At 37.0% G+C, this 12,413-nt stretch overlaps 1 protein-coding gene across 9 annotated transcripts in view; it reads right to left on the bottom strand.

Annotated features, from left to right (window-relative positions):
• Positions 1-1,040: 1,040 nt before the first annotated feature.
• LOC127864079 (sodium/glucose cotransporter 4-like) overlaps positions 1,041-12,413 on the bottom strand; it is a 30,008-nt gene continuing 18,635 nt past the window's right edge. For 5 of the 9 annotated variants that reach the window (XM_052403775.1, XM_052403774.1, XM_052403776.1 and 2 more), the window contains 7 exons: positions 11,633-11,783; positions 9,769-9,934; positions 8,290-8,505; positions 6,284-6,425; positions 4,314-4,400; positions 3,561-3,643; positions 1,934-2,465 (listed from right to left, as the gene is read on the bottom strand). In XM_052403775.1, coding sequence (XP_052259735.1) covers positions 2,232-2,465; positions 3,561-3,643; positions 4,314-4,400; positions 6,284-6,425; positions 8,290-8,505; positions 9,769-9,934; positions 11,633-11,783 — 1,079 coding nt within the window. In that variant the 3' untranslated portion in view covers positions 1,934-2,231. Of the gene's footprint in view, positions 1,695-1,933; positions 2,466-3,560; positions 3,644-4,313; positions 4,401-6,283; positions 6,426-8,289; positions 8,506-9,768; positions 9,935-11,632; positions 11,784-12,413 lie in introns of those variants that run through there. The other 4 variants (XM_052403771.1, XM_052403773.1, XM_052403772.1 and 1 more) reach the window with 2 other exon arrangements.

Genomic DNA, 12,413 nt, shown 5'->3' with positions numbered 1-12,413 from the left:
TATGTAATCAATAATGGTCAGGTCGTACAGTGTTTATTCAATTCAATCAGCAATGTCCACGACGATCGATGTTTTAACAAACCACTCAGCAATTTTCGATGTAGTACTGTGGGTATACAGTATTGTCAGTGATAACTATGTAAAACGGTGTTTATTTAATCTTATCAGCTATGTCCACGTTTTACGATGCTAAGTTAAACCAATCAACAATGTAAGAGGGGTTAATCACGTTACAAACATGACGGCGACGTCCATGCCGAGGCAGGTATTTTTCGTCGTTTTATATCCTTTATTACATGTATAATATTTTTAATTCCAGTCACTTTCCAGCCACTGTAGGAAGAAAGTAACTGGCTTTCATTTCATATTCATATTCGCTCTGCATCTCGACTTTACTCGCTGCGAACTTTCTTAGCGGGATGACCTAATTAGGGCTCCACTAAGGAAATTTGCGGGGAGTAAAGTCGAGATATAAAGCGAATTAAAATACGAAATTAACGCTAATCACCTTTTTTTACTGATATGGCTGGAAGTGTGCGTCATTTAAAAAATAAACAAACATAATAAAGGGTATAAAATGGCGAAAAATAACTGCCTCGGCATGGACGTCGCCATCTTGACTATCACGTAATTACCCCCTCTAAATGTCTTCGTAATAAAGTGCTTCAACCAGATAGTCGTAAATGTCCGCGTTATATGGCGTCTATACAATCTAGTCAGCATGTTAACAAAATTAGTTGTTTATTTCAACCATTTAGCTGTTTCTACGTAGAACGGTGGTAACACAATCCTGTCAGAAAAGCTCAAGCAGTACGGCTTTTATACCATGTAGTCACCAATGACAACACAGTACGACCTTGATACTCTCTGGTCATGTATGTCCACATGGTATTGCGTTGACCAAATACAGCCATAAATGTAAACCTTGTAGGATGTTTATATATTCAATCAAGTCAGCAATATCCACGATGTTCAATGTTTTAACAAACCACTCTGCAAATTTCGATGTAGTACAGTGTTAATACAAATAGTCAGTAATACTTAGGTAGCTCGGTATTTATTAAATATATTCAGCAATTTCCACATTGTACTGTGTTAAGCTAAAGCACTCAACAATGTCTTCGTAGTATGATGTTTTTACCAAAGAGCCGTAAATGCCCACGTACTGCGGGGTTTTTACAATCTAGCCACAAAAGTCTAGGTAGCACGATATTTGTACAATCTTGTAAGCAAGTTCCATATAGTACGGTGTTTTTAATGTAATGTAGTACGGTGTTTTTAATGTAATGTAGTGCGGTGTTTTTAACATCTTTTCATTAAATATATGTACTCATAGTAGGGTGTTTACACAATATATTGACCAATTGCTGCGTAACTGTGTGCGTAGGCTAACAGTATGGCGACGGTGATCGGCACTGTGTTTATGCAAACACGATGGCTACTGTGTTTATGCATACACGATCGGGACGGTGTGTATGCAAACACGATGGCTACCTTGTTTATGCAAACACGATGGCGACGGTGTTTATATAAACGCGATGGCTAAGGTGTCTTGGCCTACACGATGGCTACGGTGTTTATGCAAACACGATGGCGACGGTGATCATGCATATCATACAGACGACTGCTGCTACGTTGGAGACGAGTTTCCAGCGAGGCTGCTCAGCAATATCTACCATATCCACCCTCTGAACCTATGAAGTAATGATAATACAGGATGTTGACATGCATCGTTATCCGTAAATCCGATCAAATATTCACACAAATACAGTTAAAGCGGGTATATACGATTTTGTCAAATATTTATAACTTTATGTAAACTGTGTAAAAAACTAATTATATATATATTTCAATATAAATTAAAATAAAAGTTAAGAAGAACATGTGTCGAAAATGCGAAATAAGCCAGATATTTAATTCTGAAATTGAAAACGGCTGTACAGCCGAATTCGCCAGCATGTATACCATACATGTACGATGTGCATCTTAACTTACGAGGGGTGTTCCAGAAGTTCGTGGATTTTCGCTATAACTTTCATTTGGTAACATAAATGGACAAACAAATAGCATGTTAAGAATATTTCGTCCTTTCCAAATCTACTCTCCCAATATCATGGAAATACATAAAACAATAAATATATATCAGAGATTTAAACATGTGCACAATGCGCACACCGACGCACGTGTAACGTTTCTGTTCAAAGTCAATGACGTTATGAAGTTAACAACTGTCAAATCTTTTCCACATAATCACCTCCAATACGAATGCACTTTATGTGTCGGGAAATCCACTTGTCAAACGTGTCTCTATACCAGTCAGCGTCAAAAGACGACACGATTCGCTTTGCTGCAACTGTAAGTTCCTGTTTACTTGCAAAGCGAATACCGCGCAACTGTGATTTAACTTCCGGGAAGACGCGGAAGTCCATAGGGGCCAAATCCGGGCTGTAAGGTGGACTTAGGCGCTGTAACGTGAAATTTGCCGTAAATTCTGTTTATCAACGACATTTAAACCAAATTATATTCGCGTAACGCTCACACTTATAATAAAATACACGCGTGCGCCGCATGTCGTTACTGAGGTCTCTATGGCAACGCGTTTCAAACGCGCTTTATGGAATTCATGCATTTTTAGCTTATATATAAAGTTCATGACAATTGGTTTGTATAATATGTAAATTTCATTGACTTTTACCAGCAAACTAATAAGTTATAGCGAAAATCCAAGAACTTCTGGAACACCCCTCGTAGTTTAACGGTTTATAATACAAAGACGAGTGCTTCGGTTATTGTAGGAAAATATGTACGTCACTATCGGCTCGGGGCGCTAATTTGTCTGCTGCATTTTATGAAATTCGGCTTTAATGTATAATTTTTCTTGCCTATTTTGTGTTATTGTAACATATTTTATCAATATATTACAATCAAACACATATAAAAAATCGTATATACCCGCTTTAAACATAACGTTACATTTTCACACGAAGTATTTTTTTAAAACAGAGGAGATGTTAATAGGAATATGTTTTTGACAACAGTTAAAATATGATTTTCTAAAATAAAATAGAATGCTTTGTAAAACCACACCCTGGTACGGCAACGGATAGGAGAATGGTGAACGAAATAATGAAAAGTGGATTTTTTAAAAACATTGTGTGATCTGATTGTTGATGATCAGACTCATTGTTGAGTGGAAGATATTCATGATTTTTATGAGCACTCTATCGGATAAAAATCGTTTCCCTGACGGCAACCATGTCAGCGCAATAACAGCTTTCGAGTTTTCACTTTGAAATAGCGCAAAAACTCCGAATACCAACGATTTCATTTGGGTGATTCTTAGTATTTTAACAATAAGGAGTATCTCACATTAGTGTTAAGTTCGAAGTTTGGTCCCACTGACAATTTTCTTTATTTATTATTCAGCATAAAATAAAGAAAGTTAAATCTTAAAAGTAATTCGTGATTTTAACAGAATGAATTCGCCTCTTTAAATCTTATCATTCGTGTTTTATGATTTACGAAAAGTTGTTGTGAAAAAAACGAGGAACATACTGTACCTTCCGCTTGTTTATATGAGTCTTGTCGACATTCTCCAGTCCACAGATCCAGTTGAATATCCGGCGATAACAGGAAGTACCTCCTGCAATATGAACACTACAAGCTAACAAGCGTGGTCAGTTTATGATCATTGTCATAAGTCAGTTTACAATAATGGTCAGCAAACATCGTGGAAAGGGTTATGATCGGAGTATTCAACTATCACACTCACCGTGGTATAAATTAGTATCTGAGTCTTCAAATATCAAACTAAATTATAATCCAGCTCCTTCAGTCCCCACACTCACCGTTGTACTCATAATTACGCCGTGGTTACACTAGACCCTGATAATCAATTAGACCGAGTCGGCAACTGCCTATGGGCCCCGCGACTTTTAATCGCTCAATGAGACCGTGACGAGAAAAAATAATTACGGTATGGTAATGACCGAACGGTAACTACCTATAGTAATTTAAGTTTCATATTTGTTCTTTCTGAATAAAGAGTTAAATACCTTAATATACGGACTACATCGATTGTTTTCCACAAATTTTATCAAATAATCATTATGCCGTATTTGAAGTACGGTATCATACTGCCATTTTCTACCTATACAATGATTTAGTCACATTATGTCTTGCCAGCCGTCACGGTGCAATTCTAATGTGAACGATTGAAATCGACTGGGTAATGGCGTTCTATTAGAGATTTGGTCAAATACTGCCTATTGGCCACTAAAGTGCATATCCGCGCACTGTAAATTCAAACTCACCGTGGTTTGCGTTATTTTCGGAGTCTTCAACTATAACGTCCCCCGCCTCGGTATTCTCTGGCTTTTCTGGAAAATCCTCACTCTCGTCTGCAAAAAAACAACATATTAAGTAATTCAAAAGTTGATTCGTGATATGCAATCGTAATGATTATCAATACTTCTCTTTATGTATTGAGTTTTCATTACGTTAAAAGATACAAGCGCATGTTTTACAATTCAAAGGGAATTTCTCACATATTGGTAAAAAGCGCCATGGCGAGTGATCAATGCAATCTTGCGAATTTGATCAAACTCATACTAAACTTACCGTGCAAGTGCATTTTGTACGTCTAAAATCGTAAAAGTGTGTGAAGAATGATCCCAAGTACATGCTCGACACCGCATTTATCTTCTTTTCTTAAACAGACACTAAGAGAACTCAACATGGTACTGGGAAAATGCCGAAATATAAAGGTTTCGCTTCATAAGCGTCTATTTACAAAGATGCAAACGTAACCAAGAAACTACCTACGGCATGTATTGTTTAAGTAATAAATTATTGTGTTACATTATAATTCATTTTTCTGAAATGCAAAGAAACGCAATTGCTTGAACAAAGATTTGTTAACTGTTGCATGCAAACGGGCATCTCTTGTCAAGTTAAAGAATAATGCAAATTCCTGTTTTTGTCAAAACAACCGTCTGCACTTCCTTCCTTTTGTGGTGCATCTCGTGCTTTTCGAAAAGTAGGAATTAAATAAAATAACAACATAAAATCATAATTTGACATTTATGTGAAAAGAATATTAAGTATGATTGTAAATGCAAACGTGAAATTGTGATTTCATAAAACAAAACATTAACACGATAAAGGATGAGTACAGAATTCATAAGAGTAAGTATAGATTTGCAATCGCCAATCCTACAAGGCGAAAAGCATTTTGTTATTTTACATCCCAGTTAAGCCAGGTGGTAGTGCATTTGACGTCACTAGCCTTTTAATGTAATTTCCATCCTATCTTAACGTCTTCAGGATATGAAGACATCGTTTTACATGCCATATTTTAATGACCTTGCGAACCACCAATCGCTCAGTTCCCATCGGCTTTATCGACCGCAAATTTTTCGAAAAGGTAATCTTTTCCAAATTGATCCACAAATATATTATTCAAATTTAAATTTAAATGTGGATAGAAATTGGTATATGAATACTTTAATGCGCTTGACCACCCATAGTTCACTAAAATGTCGTGCAGAAATTCAAAACGTGTGTACAACACCATTTTGAAGGCTACATCATGATCGCTTTTGGCTAATATGGGATGTCAAATTAAGTCTAATTTTCGAAGAGCGATCATCAAATGTGTCCTGTTCTGAGAAAACTGGGCTTAATTCATATGCGTAGAGTGTCGTCCCAGATTAGCCTGTGCAGTCCGCACAGGCTAATCAGGGACGACACTTTCCGCTTTAATGGTATTTTTAGTTTCAAGGAAGTCCCTCCTTAACGAAAATCAAGTTAAGGCGGAAAGTGTCGTCCCTGATTAGGCTGTGCGGACTGCACAGGCTAATCTGGGACGGCACTTTACGCACATGCATTAAGCTCAGTTTTTCTCAGAACATGACACAAATAACCAAATTAGATAACTCTCATAACTTATTATCATTGATCAATATGTCAAGCTTAAGCTAAGATTGAGACTAAGATCCTCAGTAATCGTGAAGGCAGATGCAGTCAGTATTTTTATGAAAAGCATAAAACTGTGTAATATTTTGGAGATGTGAAAGGTTGCCAGATTTTGTATCAAGATATTCGTATGCTCTCTCCGAATACTATCACATATGTATAAACCGACATAAACCGTCAAATATTATAATTTTGTTTACAATTATTCGGATAATTAATTACTGTCTCAAAACTAAAGCAGTATTTGAATAATATGATACCCGGACATGTGTTGATACCCTTTGGGTATTTACATAACATTGCTCACCTGTTTGTTTGAGCACCTGCATCTCGCGTTCATGTGACTCGGAGGAGGTTTCACTGCTCGAGCTCGAGTATTCCGCGTGCATGGAGTCGATATCCAGACGCGGCTTCTTGCTGTGCCGCGTCCAGAATGTGAGCCGGTACAACTGCACGTGAAACAAGCAGGGTGCAATATTGCACAGTAATGAGAAATGGAACTTCTAAGATGATGAATGAAATTAAAGCCACACACCTTGAAATGAAATACACGGCATAGTTAATTTAAGTATAAATAAGAAACATATGTCATATATGCCAATTAGAATATATCTGGTGGTAACAAGGTAAAAATCTGTCAAAATAGACGTATACGTCTAGAAATCCTACTTTCGGTTTTAAAAAGGGAAGCGTTTGAAAAATAATAAATAACTTGCTAACTAGGCTATATATTTAATTGAATCTATCTCAATGAGAATATATCTGGTGGTTACAAGGTAGAAATCTTTTTTGCGCTTTAAAACTCAAGAATAATCGCTTTTGTCGAAATGTACGTATACGTATAGAAATCCTACTTTCGGTTTTAAAATTAAAAAAAAAACTTACTTGCTAATTAGGCTATAGATTTAATTACAATTTTTCATACTTTCAAATTGCATCTATATGTATTGATTAACATGTACTTCATTTCAAGGTGTGTGGCTTTAACCAGCTGGATTAAATTACAAAATTGTGAATGTGATGACAACAAATATATTTTGTTGTTTTGATTGACATTTAGAGTAAAACGATTTATCAACGTATCGAATTCCTATATTTGACCTTTGACCTCTTGCGCGTGGCACTACATCACTTAGATTTAAACATAGGAAAGAGGTTCCTGTGCGTGACATGCAAGGTTAAGCTATGCTCTTGACAAAATTTTAGAATATATCGAACCCAACAACTGTACGTAGATGTCCTAGACAACAATTCTTACATTTGTTAAATGAATACGGAATATTACGCTAGTCAAATGTTCCAAGAATTTGTATCACTCGAGTGGCTTGTGTGATGACGCATCACACCTCTCGTGTGATGCGAAATAGCACAAGCCACAATTGACTAGCGTAATATTCCTTTTATTATATACAACAACTAACGAAAACAGTTAACAGTTGTATTTTTTACTTTAACAAACCTGACAAAACAATGACTAAAACGGTAAGCCATAGTTTATCTAAGACGCGTATGAATACAGTTTATGTAAATTAACGTGAAAACATTCGAACCGGGAAAACACAGGTTTCCGACACGGTTACCTTAATGCCATCGTTAATCCAATGTTTAGAACAATTAAGTTGACAACTTTAATCCGATGTTTATAACAAAAACGTTGAAACAATATGCATTTCCGCTTCTATCTTCCATGTCTTTATCGGAACTTAGTTTAAACCACACTATTTTATTGTATTCTTATCGAAAGATACATTTATGCATGATAAACACACACTCCAAAATATGTTTTGAATTCGTTCGATGTTTTTAACAAATAGTTTACTGTTAAAAAACACCACGTCATATTTTTATTTATTTTTTTTATTTTAATTTTTATTTATTTATTATTTTGATAAAACTATTGTGGTTCGTCACAGAAATGACGTCACAAGATGTACTGCGTAATATATTTCGTAGTATAAAATATTTATATTTTCGGTGTGCGTAATGTGACGTCATTAAATGGTCGAAGTAGTCCGGCTAGTATGGTAATACGGAATTGGAAACAGCGAGTAGCGTAATACGGGATTATTTATTTCAACGATTGATACAACCAGTATTTTGTTAAAAGCATTAAACAGGTATATAATAAATACGAATATATCGAACCCAACAACTGTACGTAGATGTCCCAGACAAAAATTGTTACCTTTGTTAAATAAATAAGAATATATCGAATCCAACAACTGTACGTAGATTTCTCAGACAACAATTCCTACATTTATAAAAATAAATACGAATATATCGATACCAAGTACGTAGATGGCCTATACTTACACAGCGGCGATCTATGGGTTTGGTGGCCATGGTAACGATAGTGGCGACCATTCCGGTAACAACGAACAAAAATATGGAGAAGTATAGATAGTGGAAGTTCTTGATAATACCGGGGCGGGTGTCCTCCTCCCCACACACGGGCGCTTTGAATGAGTACTCGCCCACGAAGCGGGCCAGGCCGACCAACATTCCGAAAACTAAGCCCCAGAACGCGCCCTGGAAAAGGGGCAGAGGTTAGTTTAGTTTATTTATTTAAGCTCGATTGAATATAAAGCATAAGGTTTATTGAACCGTTCGAGTCCGTTTTCTGGGTAGAACCAGTGATTGGTGTCTTAAAGGGAGACGGGTACTGTGTTGAGTACATTAATGATATAATAGAACACTTTTAAACTCATAACCATTGTACTATTTCGAGTATGTATAATTAGTCGGTAATGCAGATACATAATTAATAATTATGACAACCCTTCACTATTGATACAAATCCGTGATTCAACAATATTGTATTTATGTCAACAAAAAGATATACCAATTATTTAAGCACATGAATAAGTTAAGAAAATTGAAATTATTGAGGCTAATTTGGACCGTTATAATGAAGAGTTATTCTTCACTAAGCAACATGATTAATAATATATAAAAGATTGAAAACAACAAAAATACATCTTCTGTAAATGTATTATTATATATGGTTAATTAGTTTTCGTTGATTTAACTGTTTATCTGATCCACTAAGTTAACACTAACACATCGGGGGTAAAAGACCTTCACAAGTTCCTCAGTTATTTTTAAAAATCGCATTAACGTGTCTACGAACATGCATTTTCTCAACAGCGCAATTTCATTCCGACTAATATAATATATTTTACAGTTATCCTAGCATAAGCTGAATAACAAAAAATGGTAAAAATCCTTTTATAATTTAGAAAAACAATTACACGTACACAGCTAAACCCTTTTCAGAAACAATTGTTGGGAATGTAATCTATATGAAATGAGAAATGTTGAATGAAACATAATTATTTTGAAATAATGTATATAATTATACTTATAAAATAAACAATCTTGATATTGATAGTTTACTAAAACATGCTCAAAGAGATAAATAAATCACAAAACAGTCTGGGCAATTATATATAGAGAGCAAGAAATAACAAAACCCTTTGGTATTCACAGAGGAACTTTCCAAAGTTTGCTTAGCCCTTGTAAGAATTTACCATCGAGTAATGGGAATGTAACCAGTATTCAAAAAGATTCTTCAAGTGACTGCATAACTTGTTCGTTTATAATCGCTATGTTCAGGCCTTAATACTTTGCATTTTTCGAATGTTAACTGCATTTTTGTTATATTATCGATATAGATCGCGTTGGCCATTCTGGGATCGTTTGTCAATTATATCTGGACTCGTATATATTACTTATGAGCGGGACAGCTGGCTTACAAGTGATTGATCGTGAGTAAGCTATGGCTTAACAAACCTGCTCGTTAAGGCGAGGCCAAAATATGGCTAGGAGGAAAATACAGCAGATAGGCGGCTGTAGGAAACTGGACACCTCCTGGATATACACATAAAGCTCGGTACCAGTCAATCGCAGGACCGGGATCCAGATGATACTTATAACGACCAGGACAATCACGAACATCCTAAAAGAGCATTATATGGATATACATATACAGCTCGGTACCAGTCATTCGCAGGACCGGGATCCAGATGATAGTAATCACGACGAGGACAATCACGAACACCATAGAATACACGTTCGCAAACAGAAAAATAAATTAGAAATGAGCATCGCAATGGGAAAACATGATTGTATGCATGTGCGTCAAGTGTCGTCCCAGATAATCATGTGTGTGTATGTATGTGCGTCAATTGTTGTCCCAGGTAATCATGTGTGTGTAAGTATGTGCGTCAAGTGTCGTCCCAGGTAATCATGTGTGTGTATGTATGTGCGTCAAGTGTCGTCCCAGGTAATCATGTGTGTGTATGTATGTGCGTCAAGTGTCGTCCCAGGTAATCATGTGTGTGTATGTATGTGCGTCAAGTGTCGTCTCAGGTAATCATGTGTGTGTATGTATGTGCGTCAAGTGTCGTCCCAGGTAATCATGTGTGTGTATGTATGTGCGTCAATTGTCGTCCCAGGTAATCATGTGTGTGTATGTATGTGCATCAAGTGTCGTCCAAGGTAATCATGTGTGTGTATGTATGTGCGTCAATTGTCGTCCAAGGTAATCATGTGTGTGTATGTATGTGCGTCAAGTGTCGTCCCAGGTAATCATGTGTGTGCATGTATGTGCGTCAAGTGTCGTCCCAGGTAATCATGTGTGTGCATGTATGTGCGTCAAGTGTCGTCCCAGGTAATCATGTGTGTGTATGTATGTGCGTCAAGTGTCGTCCCAGGGAATCATGTGTGTGCATGTATTTGCGTCAAGTGTCGTCCCAGGTAATCATGTGTGTGCATGTATGTGCGTCAAGTGCCGTCCCAGGTAATCATGTGTGTGTATGTATGTTCGTCAAGTGTCGTCCCAGGTAATCATGTGTGTGCATGTATGTGCGTCAAGTGTCGCCCCAGGTAATCATGTGTGTGTATGTATGTGCGTCAAGTGTCGTCCCAGGTAATCATGTTTGTGTATGTATGTGCGTCAAGTGTCGTCCCAGGTAATCATGTGTGTGTATGTATGTGCGTCAAGTGTCGCCCCAGGTAATCATGTGTGTGTATGCATGTGCGTCAAGTGTCGTCCCGGGTAATCATGTGTGTATATGTATGTGCGTCAAGTGCCGTCCCAGGTAATCATGTGTGTGTATGTATGTGCGGCAAGTGTCGTCCCAGGTAATCATGTGTGTGTATGTATGTGCGTCAAGTGTCGCCCCAGGTAATCATGTGTGTGTATGTATGTGCGTCAAGTGTCGTCCCAGGTAATCATGTGCATTAGCTCAAGCTAATCTTGGAAGACATTTTAAGCGCAGGCATTTTGCAATGTTTACCTAGATCGAGACTCTAATAAACAAATAAGAGCGATACTATGTAAGTTATGTATACTACTGTTTTACAGAAGTTAACTTAGGTTGTTGCTCTAAGATTTTGTACATCAAGTTTAACGTGTGTGCCTTTAAGACGCCTTGCATATTCAGATTGTCGAATGGACCTATATGTATGTGATATATAATAAGCCAATCGAAATATATGTGTTCCATCAACGGTCCCTATGGATTTAATGCAAGCATATATCCAATCCTTTTCACACATAGATAATGTAAGTTTGAAGCAAGGGACTATTTGGAGTGTTTGGCGGAAAAGTCATACTGGTAAGATTTCATACATCATTTTTTTAGATTCATACCTTCCCACAATCATCAGCTCCAGTTCGGACGCCTTCTTCCGGATGTGGGTCCAGATATCCATGGCGAATATGGTGCTGCTGCTGTTGAATATTGACGTCAACGATGACATCAGCGCTGACATCATAACCGCGAGCATCATACCGCGCGCACCTGCATATATCCCAAACGTTTGTTTTGATACGTACATAATAACTAATTTGATCCTAGTACTGGGAAAACTGGGCTTGATGAATTTGCGTAAAGTGCTGTTCCATATTAGTCCACACAGGCTAATCTAGTACGACACCCTCTGCCTTACTGGGATTCTCTCTAAAAAAGAGACTTTTTTAAAAAGAAAAATGACATACGAGTGGAAAACATTGTCCCTGATTAGCCTGTGTGGACCCAACAGGCTAATATGGCTCGATTGGTCATTGGCGGCTCGTATTTGCGTATCGTACTACTTACATGAACCCCCGGTACTCTTAACTATACGTACATGTACCCCGGGTACGGTAAATATACTTAAACTTACCCGGGAATTTTAACGCTAAATCGGACGTTGTCGGCTTTTTTTTTAAATTATTTATGTTCACATTTATATCAAATTTTCTGTTAAATGGCCTCTAAATTATTAAAACTCATATTCAAAAAGCAGGTTGATGCAGTTTTTTAAATAAAAGTTTGTTTAGGATAAACAATATCCACGCCGGGTATGCGAATACTTCGTTGACGGATGGCACTTCACTAACAGAGAACAACAAAAGCCACGCGCGAGAGGTGAGTAGTTCAGCTTTTTTG

Source organism: Dreissena polymorpha, unplaced genomic scaffold (genome assembly GCF_020536995.1).
Source record: "Dreissena polymorpha isolate Duluth1 unplaced genomic scaffold, UMN_Dpol_1.0 chrUn101, whole genome shotgun sequence".
Classification (NCBI taxonomy): Eukaryota; Metazoa; Mollusca; class Bivalvia; order Myida; family Dreissenidae; genus Dreissena; species Dreissena polymorpha.
The sequence above is the reverse complement of the archived record's forward strand: the minus strand, read 5'-3'. Positions and strand labels throughout refer to the sequence as shown.